The sequence below is a fragment of the Amblyomma americanum genome, chromosome 7, assembly GCF_052857255.1.
Source record: "Amblyomma americanum isolate KBUSLIRL-KWMA chromosome 7, ASM5285725v1, whole genome shotgun sequence".
Lineage (NCBI taxonomy): Eukaryota > Metazoa > Arthropoda > Arachnida > Ixodida > Ixodidae > Amblyomma > Amblyomma americanum.
This window is the reverse complement of record NC_135503.1, coordinates 39,335,988-39,357,271: the sequence shown is the minus strand read 5'-3', so window position 1 is coordinate 39,357,271 and position 21,284 is coordinate 39,335,988. Positions and strand designations below refer to the sequence as shown.

General features: G+C 48.2%; 1 protein-coding gene across 1 annotated transcript in view; it reads left to right on the top strand.

Moving 5' to 3' along the window:
• Set (NAP domain-containing protein SET) overlaps positions 1-21,284 on the top strand; it is a 37,101-nt gene that overhangs the window by 1,914 nt on the left and 13,903 nt on the right. The window contains exons 2-4 of the mRNA XM_077631918.1: positions 429-618; positions 2,718-2,896; positions 19,932-20,026. Of these exons, the coding sequence (XP_077488044.1) occupies positions 429-618; positions 2,718-2,896; positions 19,932-20,026 (464 nt within the window). The remainder of the gene's footprint in view (positions 1-428; positions 619-2,717; positions 2,897-19,931; positions 20,027-21,284) is intronic.

Genomic DNA, 21,284 nt, shown 5'->3' with positions numbered 1-21,284 from the left:
GTTGCAGTGAATTTTTTTTTTTGAGCTTATGCATACTAACTTCCTGTGCTAGGCACTCAAATGCCATTTCAGTATGTCCAGAAGGTTCCTATCTAGCAGAAAATGCCCTGGACACTTGTAGACAATGCTGCTGCAGAAATTCTTCTAGAACTTGGGAGGCATTGGGTGGCATTGGCATGATGAATAAGGTGGTACATAAAGTGAATTTGAAGTTTTTCTGTGGTGTTTTGGAATGCTTTTCGCTTCCAGTAGTTTAGAAGTGCTGCCTGTGGCAGTACAGTGTCTTTCAGGATTCTGCACATGCTGTATTGCCACATTACTTTTCGGAGGCATCGGGGGCATATTTTGCACTTCATCTCCCTAGAATTTATCTGCACGTACTCCACTCTTGGGTTTTGGATCCTTGACGGAACCTTGTGCCTGTGCAGTTTGTGAACCATCCACAGATTTCTGCTATCTTGGATGAAGAGGAAGAGGAGAGTTTACACTTCCTTTCCAAGCTCGAGGTGGAGGAGTTCGAGGACATCAAGTCGGGCTACAGGATCAAGTTCTACTTTGATGAGAACCCGTACTTTGAGAATGATGTGCTCATCAAGGAATTCCATCTGGGCTCCTCCGGTGAGTTGGTGTGTATGTTGTGTGCATGGCACTAACCAAGTACTGGTCTTGAACAAAACTATGCATTCGGGAAGGGTACAGGCAAAATCCCAGCACTCAGCTGTATGTGATACGTTTTGAAGGGTAAATATAAGCAAGCTATAGTCGTCGGGGTACAAACCCTGGCACTTTGACAGTGATTGCACTGTCAGCCCAGCTTGTCCACTTCAGCACAGGCCTTTTCTGAAAAAAATAAAATAAATAATAATTCCATGGCTCTTTAAACCTATGTTGATGCTTGTCAGCAAAGGCTTATTTCCAAGAAAATTGGATAAAATTTTTTTCTTTTCCTCACCACTTAATCTGAAATCGTTTGAACCCGAAAAGTACTCTGTGGTGGTCATTGCGGATTTGAACCTAGCCTCAAAGGTCCGTGCTATAAAAAAAAAAATTGTCAACCTCACTGAAGTTTCCATGTGAAAACAGATTATTGATACCTCCATTTGTTTTTTACCCTTTCTGGTTTGTGCAAGCTGTTTTCAGTGAAAGTAGTATTCTTGTCATTAGAATAAGGTGATCTGTTGATGCAGGCCAGCATCTGGTTGTCACTGCCCCACTAACTTCCAGGTCTCCCATTTAGCTCTGAATTTGAAGCAACATAGCGAAAGTGGTCAATTTGGTGATTAATTTTAAGTGAAGTGCAAAAAGGGGACAAGACAAAAAAGGCGATGGATGCGTTCTGCTCTTACTGTGATGACATTAAAACAAGTCGTTCTGGCACGTGCCTTATCTCTGGACCTTGCAGTCCCTCGTGGTGCAGCGCTTGCTGCAGGATAAGAGTCGCGTAAACCTCTCCGTAACCCAAGCCTGAGATCTACCATGCATGTTTTTTTGTTGCTCAGTGAACAGCAGGGTTCCACTTTAGTTTATTATTTTCAGAGACTGGTAAGCTTGTGATGTGTGGTAAAAATTGATAATAGATGAATTTTCCTGCTGCCTATATTGCGCTGAAGTGTATTATGTGCATGCAACATACCGGCCATCTTTGATAGTGCAGGCCGCTTTCTTAGTGCAGTTTTAGTGCAGGCGTAGGCAGTGAATTCTGCGGATGAGAATGCAAAAATGGAAAAGGTGCCCATTACTTCTGGTGGTTCATGAACGAAAGTATGGAGCTTGTTGGGCTGCGCTCGCCCCTTCTTTTCTTCCACTTGTTGCAACGCACTCTGTGGCAGGGCTACTCTGCCCTGGCACAATTTTATGTTGCATACAGCAAGGGAAATTGGCAACCTCCTCCTCTTGGATGGGGCCCGTGTTGGTGCTGTCCTCATGTGGGTTGCAACATGCCTCTCTAGACGTGATTTAGCATGGTGTTGCTTCTTGTATGGGCACATAATCCTTGTCTACAGGTAACAGGCAGCGTGCATGTGACGTTTAAAAAAAAAATCTAAAATTTGTGAATGAGGGTCTCTCCTTTTTTTTAGGTGCATAATGCAGCATGGGCATAGATTTTCATGATGGGCAGCTATTTTCACAGCAGTGGCTGCTTACAGCACTTTCTCCAAAGTAGACAGTATGGCTTTAGAATGGCGCAGCCACTTCAATTTGTAGAGCCGCCGTGGTAGTTGAGTGGTTACAGCGCTCGGCTGCTGGCCCGAAAGACTCTGGTTCGATCCCGGCTGCGGCGGTCGAATTTCGATGGAGGTGAAATTCTAGAGGCCCGTGTACTGTGCGATGTCGGTGCACGTAAAAGACCCCAGGTGCTCAAAATTTCCGGAGGCCTTCGCTACGGCGTCTCTCATAGCCTGAGTCGCTTTGGGACATTAAACCCCCATAAACTACTTCAGTTTGTAGTAATTTCAGCGATACATTTGTGACTTTTATCGAGGTGGGGGCTGGGCAGTATTTTTTATGTGCCCACACTACTGTATGGGTTTTTATCTTAAGCTAGGATGTGCCTAAGTGCATCTAAGAGTGGGTGCTTGAAGTGGAAGCTCCGCACAAAGGTCCTCTGTGAACTTATTACTCAAGTCCACATGCATCCAGCAGGTTGCATTGCACTTAGGCTGCTGAGCTAGTCTTGGGTATTTGGGGATACTGACGTTTTTGGGTGTTTGGTCCAGGCGATCCAGCGTCGCAGTCGACGCCCATCAAGTGGAAGGAGGACATGGACCTAACCAAGCGGCATAAGCAGCGGCAGTCGCAGATGAAGAGCAGTCGCAAGAGGGCGCATGAGCAGCCACGCACCTTCTTCAACTGGTTCACCGACCACGGGGATGCCTCTGCCGATGACATTGCTGAGGTGGGTGTCCTTTGTATCGCCCCTCTGCAGGCAGCTATGGGCTCTTATAAGGCACTAGAGGGCTTCGCAATTTCCATCAACCGTGTCTTGTGGAGAGAATCAGTTTATTACAGCTGCTTTGCTTTTGCCGTGCCTGCACACTGTACCTTCATGCGAAGTGAATGACAAGCTAGAGTGCGTGTACTAGAGCAGGGGTTCTCCAACTGTGTTCTGTGAGCGTCTTACTTGTGCTGCATGATTGAAATTTTGGCAAACCACACAAGATCAATGCGGACAAATGCAGCAGACTCGATGCACTACAGTCCGGCCCCACCAGCACTGCTACATCGTGTGAACGTACCGTATTTACTCGAATCTAGGCTGACTCCGATTCTAAGCCGACCCCCCCAAAGTCCGAAGCCAGGAAAAAAAACTTACCTCAAACGTAGTCTGAATGAAAAAAAAACTCCGTTTTCATCGGCAGAAAACCGAGCATTTTTATTGCGTAAGCGCACACCCCGTAGCCACTTAGGTATAAAGTTTATTCGTCGTTGTCATCGTCCGCAACATCGTGGTCCTCTTTGTTGCTGAGTTCATCCCTGAGGGCATCATCCTCGCTTCCGTTCATCGCATTTGAAATACAACCCTTTTTGAAACCTGTAATGATTGTTGCATCTGGAATTTCATTCCACGCCGCGGCGATCCAGTTCGCCAGCTGGCCAAGCGAAGCACGCTTGATCCGCCCGTTTGTGGTGAGCTGATGTTCTTCCGACGTAATCCAGTCGGTATAGTGCTTGCGAAGCCTATCTTTAAGGGGGGAGGCTACTTTCAAACAAACTTTTTTATTTCTTGAGATAACTGAATGAAATTTTCAGGGTACACTCGTGGCATAGACATTTGAACAACTACAAAGTTTCATGGAGCTACGTACACTGGTACTCAAGTTACTGGAGCATATCAGAATGGTTCACATAGGTCCCTTATGACATGCCTGGAGAATTTGCAAAATGTGTTGGCACTGTCAAATTCATTATGAAAATTCCTGAATAGGTACCATAGGGCAAGACAGCTCTTTTTTGAATTTCCTCGCTGAGAAATTTTAGCACAGTGTTCAATTTAGTGTTACTAATTAGACTTGCATTAGCGTAATTTCGATAGCTTATAATAAATTCCAGACTCAATATCTTGAAAAAGTGGGCCTGTCTTGCCCTCAAAAATTTATTCAGGCACAGAATAAAAAAACCTGGTGGGAATCTGATTAGCGGTTGCAGAGATACTGCTGGCATAAGCAGCCACACCAGGAAAAAAATTTCATTTCGAGAAAACTGCCCTTGATATTTTGAAAGAACATTTCTGGGTCTAAAATGACCCCGCAGAATAGTTTGAGGTGTCTTTGCAGACTTTCTTTATCTGCCGCCTCTGTCATTCTTTGACCTCGCTTCTCAGCCTTTCCCATGCGCAAGGCATCTTTTTCCACAGCTCGATGGATGGCTAGGTGGCCAGGTGTGAGCCCCGCAGACAGAAATTTCTACCAACTCAAGCTTTGTAGCTAGTCCGCGCTGGGTACCTTGTCTAATTGTCAGTCCAGTTGCAAGGCTGCGTTGGCACAAGGTTCTGGAGAGTAGGTAGCCAAATGCACACATTTGCACAAGGCAAAATACCTCATCTTCGGTAGTAGCAGTGGCAGGTGCGGGATCGGGCGACATCGCTTGAAATTTTTGCAGCGTCGCGGGTGTGGCACAGAGTTTGTTTTTCATAGCATTACATTGTGCCTCCGCCGTCTCTATCTCCTCGGGCGTCAAAAAGAGCGTGTTCACGCGCATGGTCGACGATGCATCATTGCTCACGGTGACAGACGCGAGACGGGATGCCGCGATCGCCGAAGTTGATGCAGTCGGGACAGCAGGCACACTTGAAACGCCATCTCCTTGCGTTGACGTGGAAGGTACGGCGCTGGAAGTGGCAACACAGTCTTCTTGTAGCGGTGTAGCAGAGGCAGCACTACTGGAAGCGTCTCCGCAATCGCCGGCAACGCGCTTTGCTAACTTCGCCATGCAGACGGTGTTTATAGAATGACGCCGCGAACCGAACGCATGTAGCGTTTTGAATTTCCTTTTAGGGTCCATCGTAAACGGCCGCGCGACGATCCACAGGGTGCACAAAACCGTTCAAAACACGCTACAAGAATCCCGACAGCAGCGGTGACAGCGATCTCAAAAATGGCCACAAGTAAAGCGAGGAGCGCACAAAGAAAGAACGCCATCAACGGAGCCAGCCGCAGCAGACGACGCACCGGAGGAGAGACCACGTGTCAGCGTGCGCAGCAGCCAATAGCAGCCGCGCTATCTCCCGCGTCCTCAAGGAGCGCGCGCTTCGTCCAATCACAGCTCGAATTCGAGACTCGGGAACCACGAACACTGCTTAGAGTCCTCCAATCTCGTGCGAGCCATGCTTCTACCATGCCACCGCCGGCAAAGGCAACATGGGAAAGGGCAAACATTCACAAGCAAAACAAGACCAAGATGGCGGCGCTCGGTTCAGCGGCATGGAAATGGCGCGCACGCGATGTTTGGTTTGCTGTTCGCTTGCGGCTCAGGGGGCTGCCGCGGACTGTTGTATGTCTAATTAGAAGCAGTTCCATGATGAATTAGGCGTTCATAATTACAGAAAAGGTAGTTTACAACACATATAGCTGAAAGATGTACCTTTTGAAAAATAGTTTTTGGACTTTTGAAACCCGCGTCCTCCCTTAAAGGGCTTATTAATGGCGACATCAAGCGGTTAGAGTCTGCTAGTCATGCCATCAGGGATTATAATGATGTCTGTCCCAGCACGAGAAAGCGTGGTCTTCACGCTGTCATTCAGATTGCCGCGGTAGGAATCGAGGGCTAGAAGTGACTGCTTGCTCAACGCGGCCCCTGGACGGCGTTCCTAAACCGTTTTCACCCAGTCGTCCATCAAGCCGCTGGACATCCAACCGTTGTCTTGAACGTGCACAACAACATTTCTGGGGAACCTTTCGCCTGCTGGTAGAGTCGTGCGCTTCAATATATGTATGAGGGGGAGCTTTCGTCTATCGGCGGTGCACCACATTACAGTCGAGCCCATTTAAACGAACATGAGCGTCACGCAGCGTCCGTTCGTTATATCCCGAAGTTTGTAGTAAGTGGACCACAGCTTTAATAAAAACAGTTGCTTGACAAAACACTAAATTTTTTCTTTGCGAAAAAGTCGTGATTGACGTGTTCTTGCAGCACAGATCCAGTGAGGGAGCAAGGCGGAAATTTGGGCGAGTTGGTAAGTGTTCATTTTCGCTCACAGCGCAACACGAACGGGACACAAGACGAAGGACTAGCACAAACAGGTGCTGACTATCAACTGTTTTTTTTTTATTGAAGAACGAAAAGCGTATAAATACAAACACTGAACTACTTATCAATCAACAAAAAGTTATCTGGAAGGCACGGGTGAGGTTAGATAGCTCAATTCCCTCTCGGATAACGTTATGGAAGGGCTGCTGATACATTGGCCAGACTGGCAGGTGCGTTAACAAACGCTTGATGGAGCATGAAAACACCAGAAAAAATGACCCCGTCTCACACAGGCTCCCACAGCAGGCAGTGCCAATGCAGGCATGAAAAGGATCATGCAGAAAGGAGAGCTAAAGGGGACCCCCTTGCCCAGGCGTCTTTCCAGTGCAAAAAATGCCAATGTGTTCCCGATTACAAGAACACGTGCATCCTGTTCCGACATAACAATAAATTAACACGCGAAGTTATGGAAGCTTTTTATATTTACCACAACGGCGCAAAATGTATCAGCAGCCCTTCCATAACGTTATCCGAGAGGGAATTGAGCTATCTAACCTCCCACGTGCCTTCCAAATAACTTTTTGTTGATTGATAAGTAGTTCAGTGTTTGTATTTATACGCTTTTCGTTCTTCAATAAAAAAACCAGTTGATAGTCAGCGCCTGTTTGTGCTAGTTCTTCGTCTTGTGTCCCGTTCGTGTTGCGCTGTGAGCGAAAACAGTGAGGGAGGTTTCCATTTTATTTTAAAAAACGTGTAAAGACAGTAATTTTCCGCTTTAAGCTTGTTTGGAAAGGATTTGTAGCCATTCTATCTGATTAGTTTTGCAGTCTTGAAGTGACGTCAGCAGTAATAACCATGCCTGGGAAGCCATAGATGATTTTGAAGATGATCGTGCCTGCCCTTTCAGCGCAGTGTCATATCAATCACATTGAACAATGTCTTGATACACTTAAACCTCGGTGTAACAAAGTATTCCAGTTGTTAAACTTTGTGTCCATAGAACGCCATTTGTTTTTAGTTTCAATATAACGAAATAGATTTGGCTGCACTTTCATTGCGAACCCCTGCCTAAATGCGCATTGGAGCGAGTGCATGCATATGTGAGAGTCGCCCAGCTTTCACATACAGAGCGCGTAGACAGACACAACTATGACGACGATCATTGAGGTGAGCGCTCTGCCGGCTGTGCCATCTGGGTGGTACAGGCGAGGCTGGCACGAGCGTCTGCACAGCCTTGTCAGCTTGCTAGGTCTTCCCACGGCTTTCGCTATCTCACCCTAAATCAGTGAATGAGACATGCTGCCTGTGCTCAAAGGCAGCACGCCGTGTTTATCACATTTACAGATGTCCAAAGCTTGATAAAAGGACTGGAAGTTTCAGTGCAGTTAGAACGCCTGAAGGCCCTCAACCTTTGCGAAGTTATTGCCCTTCCGCTGCAGTCACTCCTCAGTCTTTTATTCTCCCCCACGCTGCACGCGGCCGTCCTATGCCTTCCTTGGAATGTGTTGTATGCCATTTTTGATGCCATGAATGGACATTTCTGCATCAAAATGGGAGGAGGAAGCGGGGGCGAGGGGAGATGTCGCTACTTTACGAAGTTTGAGGGGCTTGAGGCACATCCCTCAGCTGTGAAGCCTGTCACTCTCTTCCTGCACAGATAATGTGATAATGCGCGTATTTGCAAAAAGACACTTGTGCTTACGAGGCAAACACGAGGGGCATGATCTAATCGCAAAGAAATATTTTTCCTGTGGTCTCGGAGGTAAAAAAATCGCCAAAAAAATGCTATTTTCGAAATCTGCTGCCTATTCACCAGTCTGCAAAGTTTCATGCTTCTAGGATCAGTAGTTTACTCGCAGTACCAATTTAGACCGTCGATGCCAACTGAATCCGATCCGAAATTGACATCAAAACAGCACTTATTCCGTGGCGCACAGCTCCTATTTTATGCATGCTATCGGAGCCATCTTGGTCTCGTTTGAGAGCGGCCTTTCCTCTTCAATTTCCCGCCACCGATGTTTCCATCCGCTCATTGGTTGGAGAGAAAAAAAGCACCAAAATAAAGATACCACGCGCAACCTCATTCGTTATTCAGGGCACGTGACGTGTGCGCTAGCGGATTGGCTGAATTTATCTGTCGTCTGCAAGACGCGCACAGCCGTTGTTGCCGCGGCAGACCAAGCGCCATTTTGTTGTGTTGACACTGGCGCAGTATGCGATGAATCGCAGGTCGGTAAAATTTCGTGCCAGACACCAGTTCGGGAAGTGTTCGTTGAGCGAAAACTTCAAACCACGCACCGCCTCACCAGTGTGCCCAAGGAGAAGAGCTTCACGCGCCCAGTGACGGGGCCGCCGGCACTGCCACGCTAGGCCTAACGGACCCGATACCCGAAATCGGTACCAACAGCGGCTGCGTACGGCACAGAACGATATTTTTACAGCCTCCTGAAGCGGAAGAACGCGAAAAAAGCAGCCAACTTGGTAGAGAAGCTTTCAGCAACGGCAGCAACAGATAGGAAGGAGCTCCTTGCTGACAGCGATGATGCCGTGGTTGAACTGCACAATGGAACATCGTTCATGATTGTGTGTTTGGATTCAGTGAACACTCTGCTTGAGTTCGCGAAGTGCAGATCCTGCTCTGGGGTGTTGAAAATAATGAGATGAACGTGAATATGGTCTTGCGGTCAAGCTGCACATTGTGTGTGAAGATTGCGGTGACACGTCGTCGACATTGAGTTCGCCGCGCGTTGAAGGTACGCAAAAAGTGAATCCTTTCATTGTGAACGTCCTCGCCACGCGTACGATGCTAGCCACTGCCAATTGCCAAACGGCAATAAATGATATTTTTTCGGCAACGAATATCAGCTGTCGGGGTCTGCACACAAAAACGTGGCAATCTCATCTGTAAGGCAAGCTGATGCCTGCTGCTAGTCGCGCGGCACGACTCCTACTCTGTCTTTGAGAAGAACCGCCTGGATGTTAGGCAGCACGCTGCCCTGTGCTGGTGGAGAACGTCTTCATAGCAGTCCAGGTCTGTAATCTCAGTTGCTCCCGTTTTGTGCTGCCTTGTCAGTCTCTCTTTCGTATTACAGTCGAACCTCGTTATAACGAAGTAGCATCGGGACCGTAAATCAGTTCGTTATATCCGATATTCGTTGTAACAGTAGACATAAATATCGGCTGTGACAAATTCGTAATTTGGCTCGCGCAAATATTCTAGACACTAAAATGCATTATATACTTGGCTTTGAACCCACTACAAACGTGGTAATCCTTACCTGTCTCCTTGTGGCATTCAATCAAAATAGGCCGGAATATGGGAAGGTTGACACGACTGTTCTTACGTCGCCGCGCACGTGAAAGTGCGTGGCGCGAAACGACTGCACCATGTGTCTGCGCATAGGCGACTTGGTGTAGAGAGAGGAACTCGAGTGAGACACAGCGGGAACCATCGCGCCTGCGTGCTCTGCCGAAGCGCGATTGGTGGCCCCGAGAGGGACCGTTGAAAAAAAAAAGCTGCCAAAGCAGCTTTGAGAGAAGAGGAGGAGGAGGAGAGGGGGCGTTGGGCGAGAAGAGGAGAGGCGGCGTTGGGCGAGGAGACATATGCAACGCCAGCCCGGGATCAGCCAAACAGGTTTGCATTCGTTCATTTGAAGAAAGATGTTATCTTCGTCTGGTGGCTTTTCACAGCGCTGCGCAGAATGAAGTTTTCTACATTGTCCATGCTCAAGAGGGCCTTCTCTACGTCAGCAGTTTTCGTCGTCGGGAGTTTTTCCAAATATCCTTTCAGCCTCCTGGCCATGTCCGCGGCATCCGCACTGCTCATCGTTGGTTCATCCCGTTCACTCTCACCGCTGTCGCTGCTGCTGTCATCCTCGGGCAACAAAACGCGATCCACAATTTCTTGATCCGTCAGCTCGGGCGCCACGGCCAAGTTCTCATCGGCCGAAACGAAATCGTCGAATTCGACGCCTGGGACTGCCAGCCGATCCCAAGTTCTGTCCAGCTCTGCCTGGTCTTCGGGCTGCACTTCTTCTTCGTCGGCAGGCAGAACAAAACCGGCATCCGCGAAACAGTTCCTTATTGTCGACTGCCTCACCTCATTCCACGACCCGTACAACATTTCGAGTGTCGTCTTGATGTTTATTGTTGTCGATCTATGTCGATCGATGTCAAACACCAGTTGCGTCACCAAACGCTTCCTATAATTGCACTTAAGCGAACGAATAATGCCTTTGTCTAAAGGCTGCAAAGCAGAAGTTGCGTTCGGTGGCAAAAACTGCAAGCGAACTGCCTTCAGCACGATCGAAACTTTATGCGCCGAACATTTGTCCAAAAGCAACAGGACCTTCCTGTGCTGCCTCTCCATGTCCTGGTCGAACGCTCTCAGCCAGTCCTCGAAAAGCTTGGTCGTCATCCACGCTTTTTTGTTCGACGTGTATTGAACCTGCAAATTCCGGACGCCTTTCAGGCACCTCGGATGTGCCGACTTGCCGATGACGGTGAGCCGTCTTTTGTCGGAGCCGTCCATGTTCACGGCAACGACGACAGTCACCCGGTCTTTGTTTTTCTTGCCCCCATGGCAGGTCTCGTTCTTCATCGCCAGTGACCGCTCTGGCAACAACTTGAAAAACACGCCGGTTTCGTCGACGTTGTATACGTCGCACTCGTCGTACTCCTGGAGCAGAGGACGAAAATTCTCCAGCCACGTTTGACATGTCTCCATGTCGACAGCGGACCCTTCGCCAGACAAAGTGTGGCACGCGATCTCGTGCCTATCTTTGAAACGTTGCAGCCAACCGCTGCTTGCACAGAAATCGTCATGCCCCAGTACGCAGGCCAGGCTGTGGGCCTTCCGTTGAAGAAGTGCTCCCGACACCGGCAAATTTCGCGCCCTCACATCTTTAAACCAAGAAAGCAAAGCCGCTTCCACGTCCGGGTGATGGCAAGGCCTAACTCGTTTACAATCGGCTTTTATGGCGTCCTCGGTGTTGCCCTCAATCTTCTTTCTAGTGGCCAAAATGGTGGATAACGTACTTGGAGGAACGCCGAATTCCGAAGCAATATCCTTTTTCTTGCGGCCACTGTCCACAGCTCTCAGTATCTGCAGCTTTCTCTGGAGCGAGATCGCTTTCCTCTTCGATGCCATTTCGAGCGCTGCAACAACAAGACTGGCCGCTGTGCTGATGTCAGAACGCCGGCCTCAAAGTTGCCAATGTTGCTGCGCTTGCCTTTCTTTACCGCTGGACAAGTGGCGCCGCCTTTCGGCCCTCTGTCATGTCATGAGCTTTCAGAGTTTTCGCGCTCTGTTCACAGGTGGCGCGACCATCCAAACGCGATTTTTGTGCCAGACGGCAAAACTTTTTCAAACGATAAAAAAAAAAATTCAGCTGTGTATCGGCCTTCAATTTTCATTTTGGTTTTTGTTTTTTTTTTATGCTACTTTCAAGTTCTGAGCCTCGTGTAAACCAAATATTTCTTCGTTACAGCCGATATCGCGGCGGTTCTCGCGTTTTCGGTTTCGTTATAAAAGAATAAATGTCACTGAAATGAAGCATGACCAACCAAAATTAGTAATTAGTTCGCTATAACCGATAATTCGCTATATCAGTGTTCGTTATAACGAGGTTCGACTGTAGTGCTCTTTAGCTGAGCTCCATTTGCCTTGCGCAAATGCAGGGAGTCTTTTTCTAGGCTTCGGCGAACGAGGCAGCCACCAACAGCATAGCCCAGACTTGCAGTGATGGATTCATTAGTTGCCCTCCTTCCTTGGTTGTAGATGGCAACAGCCTCAGCAGCAGCTCGCTTCACACTTTCCAAAGAAGCATTCCCATTCTTTGAAGCTTGCGTGCAAATGAGAGAGCGTAGGCTCTCACTCGCATTCTGAGTCTTTCCTTCACTGCACCGTGCCAACAGGTTCTCATCGCTGAGCCTTGCAAACACTGGCTCCAGAGCAGCCCCAACACAAGCCGGGAGGGCACTCTTGTGTGGAGGTAGATGTTCACCATTGGCTAAGGCTCTGTTGAACTTGCAGCAAGAGTCGGCACCCTGAGGGCACTTGGAGTGGTTTGGGACATCATCTGTAGAACTCATGTGCAGGAGTGCAGCTTCCACTGCCTTCTTCATGCCTGGAACATCATTACCGTTGCTCCTCAGGGCATAGCCATAGTAGTTGATCTTGATCTTTTCCTGCGTCAGCTTGCCTCTTCCGATAATTCACCTTGAGCCTTCTTTCTATCAACCAGGTTTCGCAGAGCAGCCTCCATTCGCTTATGAATGTGGTTTATGCAATCCTTCTTGTTAATCTTTATGAATCCGTACACTTTTGCTTCTGACCAAGCATGAAAAGTCCGGCTGTTTCCATCAGAGAGGACGGTTGTGTAGCTGTAGCGCAACCACCACTTCCATGCGGCCAGAGTTGCAGTCGATGTTCCGCTGGCACTTGTGGGTGGCGAGCCAGTCACTGTAGCCTTCATCTTGTGGCTGTGGTCCCAAGGCACATCTGAGACAAAAGACAAAAGTTCGAGTAAACAATGTGATCGATCACAAGACCAGTGTACAGCTCAACAATGCAGCCCACACTGATGTGAGAGCTACGACCTCTGGTCATCCACGAACCATAAAAAATAAAGTCAATGTTCCCAACTGGATTCAAGAAGTCGCTATAGAGATCCTTGATGACTGCCACACTGTCAGCTTCGCTTGAGGTCGCTGTGCTGTCGCAGGCTTTCACAAAAGTTTTCAGGTGTCCCTGAAAGGTCTTGTGGTGCAGACCTTGGTGTGACAGGTTCATTCAGGCGCGAAAGTCTTCAAGGGCAGTCACGCCTTTGCCTATCGTCTGTATTCCCTTCATGGCCCTCATGTTGACTTCGAAGGGAGTTATGTTGGCAGTTCCACTTGTGGGGAAGAAAATTGCTTCCTGTTGAAGTTGCAGCTGCCGCAGACGAGCTGGAGCTTCACAGCAAGCCATACTTCTTGTCTGTTGCCTTGCTCAAATTCAGACTTCCTGCGCCGCAGGTTCTGCACTTCGCTTGCGCAAAAAAGTTGTTTAAAACTTTCATGTCCACAATCAAACTTGCGCTGGGTCGTTGACATTTCCGACAGAGCGGACTTCGTGTGCGCCGATCGCTCAACAAGCTGCGCCGCAGAGTAGTATGCGGCATCAACACGAACTGTACCGTGATTCGTGCTGGAACTCGGTCCCGCAGTGTCATCAGCGAGCAGCGTGGTTGACTTTCCCGGCAGATTCAGCGAGTCCGACACCGGCTCTAATGAAGGTCTCGACTGCGCGCTTGTGGACGACGCCTTCGGCTTTTTGTTCCACGCCCGTTTCTTACGGCTTCCAAAAGCTCGTTGCGTGCACGGTTTAAGTCTACTGTCTCCAGTCATCTTGATCGCATGGAAAAACTCGGCGCAAAGCAGAAACACGGCACATCGAGAGAAAAAAAATGCAGACGCGCACGAAGCGGCAGCGACGCTGGTGAACTCAAAAGAGAGAGAAAAAAATGACGCGCCGGTCAGGCCAGCCAATGGCAGGCGCGGAACGGCGCCAAGTGCGCCGTGCGCGAGCCACTCAGCGACCCGGAAACTCGGAAAACCTGCCAGGGCGGCCTTTTTGCTTGAGCGACATCATTTTGAGATATCGCGAATTGTGCACAAAAACAGCTTCAAACCAAGCCTAAAATGGCTGCAGCGTCCATGGTGCGCGCACAAAGTTCGAACAAATTTCGCGTTTTTGGGGGCAGAAGAATGTACAGTCAAGCACAAGACCAGTGTAAAATTCTATTACACAGCCTGCTCCAATATGCGAGCTGTGCCCACGCGTCAGCCATGTGCAGTCATAAACAGCTGTAATGTTCTTAGTGAAGTTGGCTTCCATTTCTGTGTATACATCTTTGACTGCCTTCACAGCACCGGCAAAAACTGTTTGTGTGGCCACTTCAGCAGCTGACTTGAGCGCTTTCTTAAAATGCTCTTGGTATGTCTTCTGGTGCAGTCCTCGGTGTGAAACATTCATCACTGCCCAGAAGTGGGCCCTTTGCCAAAGCTCCTGATTGCTTGCATAGATCTGAAGTTTATGTCGAAAGCCCTTGCACCTTGCTTTCTTTGGGAGGACCACTGAGAGCCACAAGAACATTTCAGCACCATTTTCACACGAAGTCCCAAGTCTGGTGCCCCTGTCCACCGCTAGGCTTGGCTTCCGGCAAATCGGGCAGAGGGCAGCCCTAACCAGCTAATTTATAGCGCCCATTTGAACCACTACGAACTCATCTTCTGATGCAGGCGTAGTATTAGATTCCGGCAGCGCGGTCAGTGTGAACTTCCACTCAGCTGCCGACGTCGCACCGAGCGACTTGCGAACAGTGGACGAGTGCACTTGTGCCGTTTCCGCGGGCACAAGACTTGGCTCTTTGTTCTTGAATGGTACAACGCCTTCCGCATGGAACATCCGCACAGCTCCGCTGATTGAAGGCATCTGCCGACACGCCATTTATCACTTCCGAAATGGCTTCAGTGTCGCATCGAAGAGCCTCAGGCTGAATACTAACATCAAGGAAACAGTCCTCTGCTGACAAATCTTACCTGCGTCGCAACTCCGTTGCATTGTCCGCTACGCTGCCGCAGCTTGACGTCCCAGGATCCAGGCCGACATCGCTGTCACTGCTTGGTGGCTGACTTGGTAGGGCACCGTACGGCATGCTGACGTCCGATGCCAACACCCGCATACCGTCATTTGACGAGTCTGGCTCATCGGTGATCATTTTCAGTGACTTTCGTGACTTCCGTGCAGTAGGGGGCCGGCGCTTTCGTTTTCCGTACGGAAGCTGTCTTGCGTTTCTTTTGAAACGTGCGACGACCCAGGACTACAGACCATGTGCACGACTTGCGCAAGAAAACCGGCCTCGGTATCCAGAGCAGCATTGGTCCTGTGCCCGGCAGCCCGCGACTGTTCAAGCAGAAGACGTAGGGACGGATCGTAAAAGCTAGGACTTCATGACGAAGAACGATGAATGATAGCAAAAATGCCACAACGAAGCAGCTGCTGCAGACCTTGCGGTCACGTGGTCACCTCCGGCTGCCACGTGATTTCACGCACAGCAGCCAATAGCAGACACGCGATCTGCCGCCAGGGTTCGCACGGGTCCTTGAAAACCCTTGAATTTGAAAATGTGATTTTCAAGGCCTTGAAAACCTTGAAATATTTAGTGGTGCCTGAAAAACCCTTGAATTTCGTGATAGCCATTGGCGCCGTTCAGCGATTGCCCATTGATCAACTGGCCACATTGAAAGCGAGGGTTGCCTCCGGATCCAAGCCAAGAAAATCCAGTCCGGTTCGGGCGTTCGTCCTCCATGTTGTCATATTGTCGTGTTGTGTTTTTTGTTCGCTGTGGTCGCGCACTTTTTATAGTTGCCGTCCTCATACCGCTTGTTAATCGTCTCCCGTTGGCTTATTCAGAGCACGTGTATTGCGGCACGCGCTGGACGTGGACATAACTGTGTGTGCGCGCAATGCCCGGGAAGTGCAATTTTCAGCAATCGTGGCTTAGCCATGACGAGTACAAAGACTGGATTGCACCGGAGACCACAAGTTCGCATCATGCTAGATGCAGACCGTGCGGAAAAGTGTTAGACATCTCGTCGATGGGAGAGTCTGCGTTGAAGAGCCACAAGAGGAGTTCGAAACACAGCGCGAGCATGAAGAACGCAGCAGATAGCTCCATGTTGAACTAGTGACATCGCGTGAGTGTGGCAAATCTGTTCGTGTGGTCGAAACGGAGTCCTAAAATTTGAATGCTGCAAGCAAGGCTCACGATTTAGTGACAGAAGCGGAAATATTGTGGGCTTTGAAAGTTGTCACGTGTCATTACTCGTACAGCTCATCTGCCCACACAATCGATCTGTTCAAGAGAATGTCTCCCGACAGCGAGGTGGCGAAGGTCTTCACATGTGGAGAGAAAAAGTGCGCATACCCGACATGTCATGGTCTTGGACCATTCTTTCTATCATCCATTCATCAGGCGATAGATAAGTGCGACTATTACGCCGTTCTGTTTGATGAATCCACAAATGATTACCTCCATCGGAAGCAGATGGATATACACGTTAGGTACTGGGATGCATCTCAAAAAATAACAAGGTACTTCACATCCGTTTTTATGGGCCACGTGTCGGCAGATGACATCGAGGATAAATTGTTGAAGGCACTGGAGCCATTACCACTTGTTAAGATCCTACAAGTGTCCATGGACGGACCGAATGTCAGCTTGAAAATTTTCAGAAGCTTTCAGGAGCACCTGCAAAAAACTATCAAGTACAATGCCTAGATTTAGGCACTTGCAGTCTGCACGTTGTGCACAATGCCTACAGGGCAGGTGTAACAGCCAGCAAGTGGGGAGTGGACATTCTGTTGTCTAGTCTAAGTGCATTATTTCAAGATTCCCCGGCGAGGCAAGAAGACTTCGTAGCGGTGATTGGTCAGGCTACATTTCCCTTTAAGTACGTCTCCCATCGCTGGGTTGAAAACGTTCCGGTAATTGAACGAGCCCTTTCGCTCTGGCCTGGTGTGAGAATTTACATTGAGTCTGCAAAAAAGAAAAGTGAACCAGCCGAACTGTGCCTCCTTTCAAAACTTGCTCAGTTCCTCCGGTAACCCACTAGTCCCAGCAAAACTTAACTTTGTCCTTGGGGTTGCACTAATTCTGAAAGTTTTCCTGATGGACTATCACGTAGACCAACCACTTGTGTTTTTTCTGGCAAGGGACCTCGAAACAATTGTCAGGAAGCTCACAAAGTTCTTGAAGTGTTCAGTTCTCTCTGCATCAGTTGGGACTACAGGCCTGTTGAAAATCAACAATGAAGACGTGAACAAGCACACAGCGCTTGAGGAAGTGTACATTGGTTATGCAGCTGAACAAATTTTGAAGAATTCCAAAGTCAGTGCAAAAGGTGCATTTGCATTTAAAATGGAATGCAAGCAGTTCCTTGTTAGTGTGTGTAAAAAGGTTCTTGAGAAGAGTCCTTTAAGATTCCCTTTGGTTATAGGCCTTTCCTCACTGGATCCCCGTCAATTGTGCACCAAGCCAGACCAGTGCCTAGCAGGACTCAAGAGTGTTTTGAATGCCCTCATCGCTGCAAAAAGATTTAGCGATCGCCAACGGGACTCTATTCTCTCTGAGTACTCTGAAATGCTGCAGATAGAGTAGCACAAGCTGCGTTTTTTTGAAAAGAGCTCTGACAGGCTAGACATTTTTTTCTTTGAACTCCGAAAGTTGATTCATCCTACGCTGAGCTCTGGACAGTAGTCCAACTTTTGCTTGTGCTCAGCCACGGCCAGGCAACTGTGGAAAGGGGATTTAGTGTCAACTGGCAGGTCTGTGTGGAAAACCTGAAAAGTATGTCGTATGTCTCATAACGCGTTATATGCGACGCCGTTAATAAGGCAGGTGGCATCCTTAACATTCCTATAAGAAAGGAGTTGAGGACCTCCGTTTCAGCTGCAAGGCATCGTTATCACGAATATCTGGAGGCACAGAAGAAGGAGCAACTTGAAGAAGCCAATGGGTCAAAGAAGCGCCTTGTTGAGGAAGAAATTGATACCTTGAAGCGAAAGAAATCAAGACTTGAAGCAACCGTTGCTGACAGCTTCAGCAGACAACTTGGCTGAGAAAGCAGAAGAGACGGGCAATGTCATGCACATTGGGAAGTCAAATTGCCTTAGGAAAACGGCAAAAAGCAAAACGGAAGAACTTCTAATCATCAAGAAAGAAATAATCGCAAAGCTTCAGGAGCTTTCATGAACGCTTGTTACGACCTGTCTTCTTTTAGTATTAAACTAGTCTAGTGTGTAAGTGCGGCTATTTCTTAGTTTTCAATAAATTTGTTGCAGCGTGTTTTAAAAAAGTTGTTTTACTATAAAGGGTACTAAATTGAGTATTGAAATGAGTCCTTGAAAAAACTTCTGGGGGCCTTGAAAGTCCTTAAAAACCCTTGAATTTGTGCCTTCAAAGCCTGTACGAACCCTGTGCCGCGAGCAAGCTTTGTCCAATCGCAGCTGTGCTTTCGAGCCGCGAAAAGTTCAAAAGGTCTCACGAGTCTTCCATTCACAAGCAAGCCACGCTTATACCATGCCACCGCCGGCCAAGAATGCGGCGCTCACTTGAGTGACTGAGAAATGGCGCTTACGCGAGATACAGTTGTTTTCAGCTCGCTCTCTGCTAAGGAGCTGCCGCGCCATGTTATATATTTAATTTGAAGCACTTTTACAATGAATTACGCTCTGATAATTACAGGAAAGATAGTTTATCAGATGTTCTGCCCAAATATGTGGTTTTCCACATTTCGATTTTTTTTGCTTTCGAAGGCCGTGTCCCCCCTTAAATCGGAGTTTGACTAGTGTGTTTCCATTAGATGCTGTTATACAGTTGAATCTCTCTCCAACAAGCGAAAAATGTAATTGAAGTGGAAGCTTCGTTGTTGTGAAGTCTCCGATAATCTCGGAATCACTTAATAGACGCACCTACTACATTTGCTGTCAAAACTAATATTTTTTTCCCAATGCGTTTCAAAAGTGCCCTTGCTTTCGTCGTGCGAGAACTTGGACATAGACCATGCTGCCTGGAGGCATTTCAGCGTGGACTCAGTGCATGTGCACCCGCGTTGCTGTGCATTGGAGTCGGTCACATGCATGCTGAAATCCATCATTTAGACGACGTGTCAGAAATGTAGTTTGCTCAGATTCTTGAGACTTTACGTTTTGCAATGCGCAGTACGAGCATACTGGCGGAGTGACGTTCTGTTGAGACATCCGCCAAGAGCCACCGACACTCACAGTGGCAGTATTCGGTCAGTGCCAGAGTGCATTGGAAAAAAAAAATTATCACAGTGCTCGCCTGTGGCGAAAACGCGACACTAGCGTGGCCTAGCCTGGCGTCAGGCATCTTGCAACGACGTGCCGGTGCGCCGGGTGACAGCAGATCATTGTGCGTCGCTCGCTCGGTGTTAGGCCTAACGTGCTCCGCAAGGAAGCCTCTGAAAAAGTGCTTTGGAACTAGCCGCCTGTTATTTAACCGATATTTGTTGACACGATTGCTTCACACCGAAATGAACGCTGTATAACTAATTTCCGTTATGCCTTAGTGAAGCGAGCGAAAAAGTCTAAAGCTACCTTCATCAACGATCGCGGTTTGCAAGTGCGGTGCCTGGGCCGTTGGCAAAAACATTGCATGTCGTCGTGTGCCGCATCGCAGCTTTATGCGTACATGATTGCTCATTCATCCCGATTCACCATGGAATGTCAGCTGTGTAGTTAAAAGTGCAAACTGCCTTCAACAGCTGTTTTTGGTGAAACCTAACGAGATACGAGCACGTGTGGAAGAAAAAAACGGCCACTTACTTGGAAAATTTTCGTTAAAGCGGAACCTCACTCAGAAAAATTCTTCATTTCAGGAGTAAATAATTGCATGGCTTTGTATGATATGCCGAGAAGGAATTGGAGATACTTCGTTGTGGCGGAAATTTCGCTGTAGCGGCGTTCATTGAGCGGGGTTTGACTGTGCTTGCAGAAAATGATTTGCGCCTGCTAACATTTCAGAAGCCCAGCAGTCTTGTGATGGGCACTTGGGTACCTTTGACATTAACAGCAAATCGTGTGCTTCAGTCCTTGCACAGACACCTTGGTTGTTGCTTTCTACTGGAGCAGGGGGAGTGTTGCCTAGGTGCTACAAGAAATTATTGCACTTATGCAGGTGATCAAGGATGACATGTGGCCCAACCCTCTCCAGTACTTCCTTGTTCCAGACATTGAGGTCGAGAATGGGCTGGAGGGTGATGAGGATGAAAGGTAAGCATTGTTACTGGCTCTGCTGCACGCTTGGTTTCACATTTCTTCCGGGGATTTTAAACAAAAATGGCTGGAAAATTGAGAGAAAAGCATTTGATCTGTAGGTGATCTGTGAGGGTCTCTCTAAGTTCGTCTGCTGATGCTCGCATGTTTTTTTTTTTAATTTCTTTCATCAGTTCGCTCTCTTTGTGCCAGAATCGAAAAGGCATTTGAATACAGTAGAATCTCGATTATACGATCCCAGTTGATACGAATTTCGGGATTATGTGAAGTTCTAAAATCAGTGCTTTGTGTGCAGTGGGCAGAATTCAGATGTTATGAACACCTCCCCGCGCCCCTTCGCCTCACTGATGATACAAACGCATGGGCCGGGGCCACACCATCGAGAGTCATCAGCAGTGGGACACGGCCATATGTAAACTCCAGTAGCCGAAAAGAGATCTGTGTAAATTCTGCATACGAATTTCGCAACTTTTGGATAACAATATTTTCTGTGAGCCCGTGAGATTCGTATCATCGAGATTCTACTGTCTAGGCGATTTTGTATGTACTTATGTTAGCACTCCTATTTTTCTTGGAAAATGAACTCGCTTCACCTCGAATCCAAGGTCTGCCAAAAATTCGGTGAGCTTTGCAGCCTGAAGTGGAGACTGTGCGTCGGCTAGAGCAGAGGCGAGGGCCGCACATTGTAGCATGCTGGTGGAGTCTTGCACATTGGCTCATGACATAGCCTGCGGGCTGCGCAAACCGTCGACTGATTCCTCTTTTTTCGGGTTTCAAACTTTTTGATCGTGGGGGTAGTGCAAGCATCTCTGCTGCACGCTCCCGCCACTGTAGGTGCGGGCAGACACCCACACACTTACTGACGCCTGTACCCCGCCAGCAGTTGAGAAGCAGTTCTTCACGCAGCAGTAGCAATTAATGTGCTCTCGTAAATGTTTTACATCTAGCTGGAGCATTTTATGTTTGTCTTTAAAAATGCACATTTAGCATGCTGTGTGCTGTGTTACTAGAGTACGGGAGCCCGCACGCCATCAGTGTGCATATGCAGCCTGCCTTGAGGGCCAGATTCCCGGCATCTGTGCGTACGCCTGCTGCATTGGCGGTAATAATACTAGTAAATACGCATGTTTAAATGTCTCTTGTACACGAGGTTCTTGTTCAAAATTTAAGAATTTTGCTTTGTTACTGAATGTCTTGTATACCAATGTCTGTTACAAACCGTATGGGTGACATGTCTATTTCCGACCTCTTTTAC